The sequence below is a fragment of the Apaloderma vittatum genome, unplaced genomic scaffold, assembly GCF_000703405.1.
Source record: "Apaloderma vittatum isolate BGI_N311 unplaced genomic scaffold, ASM70340v1 scaffold27794, whole genome shotgun sequence".
NCBI classification, from domain to species: Eukaryota; Metazoa; Chordata; class Aves; order Trogoniformes; family Trogonidae; genus Apaloderma; species Apaloderma vittatum.
This window is the reverse complement of record NW_009713654.1, coordinates 1-1,931: the sequence shown is the minus strand read 5'-3', so window position 1 is coordinate 1,931 and position 1,931 is coordinate 1. Positions and strand designations below refer to the sequence as shown.

The 1,931-nt window shown below is 60.4% G+C and overlaps 1 protein-coding gene across 1 annotated transcript; it reads left to right on the top strand.

The window, feature by feature from the left end:
* Positions 1-2: 2 nt before the first annotated feature.
* Positions 3-1,931, top strand: LOC104273210 (voltage-dependent calcium channel gamma-3 subunit-like; the record flags this gene model as incomplete). The annotated part of the gene is given in 3 exon segments (XM_009868453.1): positions 3-133; positions 1,263-1,511; positions 1,514-1,931. Coding segments are annotated over 3 exon segments (637 nt in total), but the record flags the coding sequence as incomplete, so codon positions are not given.

Here is a 1,931-nt window from a genome sequence, read left to right as displayed (position 1 = left end):
AGAGCGTCAAGCACCTTCCCCATCCTCAGCGTGGGGCTGCTTTTCTTCGGGGGCCTGTGCGTGGCAGCCAGCGAGTTCTACAAGAGCAAACACAACGTCATCCTCAGCGCCGGCATCTTCTTCGTCTCTGCAGGTAGGAGCTGCCCGGCGGGGTTGGGTGTGGGAGGACACGGAGGGGGCCACAGCCAGGTTGTGGGTCCTCCTGGGAGGGGGGATTCTGGGGTTTGTCACTTTTCCTGTCCTGGTGGAAAAATGCTCACGGCAGGGAAAATCCCAGCAGAGGTTTCTGGTGAGCGGTCACGGGGCTTTCAGCACTTCCAGCATCCACCTTGCTCTGCCCCCGAGCTGGCTCCGTGCGAGCACTGCAGACCAGGAGGGGCTCCTGGAGCACATTTTGGGGGGCTCTGCCCCCGTCACAGCCAAACAATGGGGTGGGTGCTGAACTGGAAGCAGCCGGGCCCAGGCAGCAGCAGAGGGGCTGCTGCAGTCCTGCCAGGAAAACCGCTCTCTCTGGAAAAGGCCGTTCCCTCTGGATTACTCATTTCTCTGTGCACCGTTCCCCTGATTATCCTGTGACAATGTCTTTGTCTCAAGGAACTGCTTTATTCTGTGTTCTTCTCCCCACAAAGAGACAAATGAATCCCCCTCCTTCAGCTCGCAGGAGCTGCTGATGCAGATGAGAAAACAACAGAAAGCACGTAACCGATTCATTAAGTAAATCCAGGAATACATCAGCTGCTCCCCAGCCCTGCCCAGATCCCAAACGAAGCCTCTGGGTCCCACCAGAAATGAAAAGAGACGGAGCCATTCCCACTTCCCTGCACTCCCAGGGCCACGGCGAGCCGGGGATCATGCCGGAGGGATCCCCTCTGTGCCCCGTGGGTCAGCTCTGTCCCTTGCTCAGCGAGCAGCTCTGCAAAGTTCAACCAGCTCTTAAATTGTCCCTTTACTAAACAAAATAGTGGTTGTTCCTCCTGCCCCTCCACAATATGCAAATGTACCTGTGCACTGCGTGTGTGTGACTGTAGATCCATGGCTGGGACGGCAGCAGAGCTCTGTGAGGGGGTTTGGCCCCGGTGTGCTGGCACGGGGATGCGGCCGTGACTGCCGGCACCCTCCCCACCTCCCGGGCACCCTGCGGGTGGGCAGGAGATGGGCTGGGGTCCTCTAGCCGTCGGGAGGGGATGGGGGTGCTGCCATCCCCGTCCTGTCCCTGTGCTGCGGCTCGAGCGAGCGCTTCTCCCTCTCGCCCTCCCCTGAAGGTCTCAGCAACATCATCGGGATCATAGTCTACATCTCGGCCAACGCGGGGGACCCGGGGCAGAGCGACTCCAAGAAGAGCTACTCCTACGGCTGGTCCTTCTACTTCGGAGCCCTGTCCTTCATCATCGCCGAGATGGTGGGGGTGATCGCCGTGCACATGTACATCGAGAAGCACCGCCAGATCCGCGCCAAGTCCCACTCGGAGCTGCTGAAGAAGACGGCCTTCACCCGCCTGCCCCCCTACAGGTACCGCGCCGGCGGTCCAGCTCCCGCTCCACGGAGCCCCGGTCCCGGGACATGTCGCCCGTCAGCAAGGGCTTCAGCACCATCCCCTCCACCGACATCTCCATGTTCACCCTCTCCAGGGATCCCTCCAAGGTCACCATAGGGACGCTGCTCAACTCGGAGCGGGACCACGGTTTTTTACAGGTCCACAACTCCATCCCCAAAGAGTTCAAGGAGTCTTTGCACAACAACCCGGCCAACAGACGAACCACGCCGGTCTGAGGCGGGCAGGGGCGTTCTGTCAGGCTGCATGACATCATCCTCGTGACGGTGTAACCCGTGAAACCCCGTTTTAAAGGACTAAACCCAGACGGCTCCCCGTGCCCTGCCTCGCTTACCTGTGGGGCTGGTTTTTCGCTCCCGAAATGCCACTGGCCGGGCCG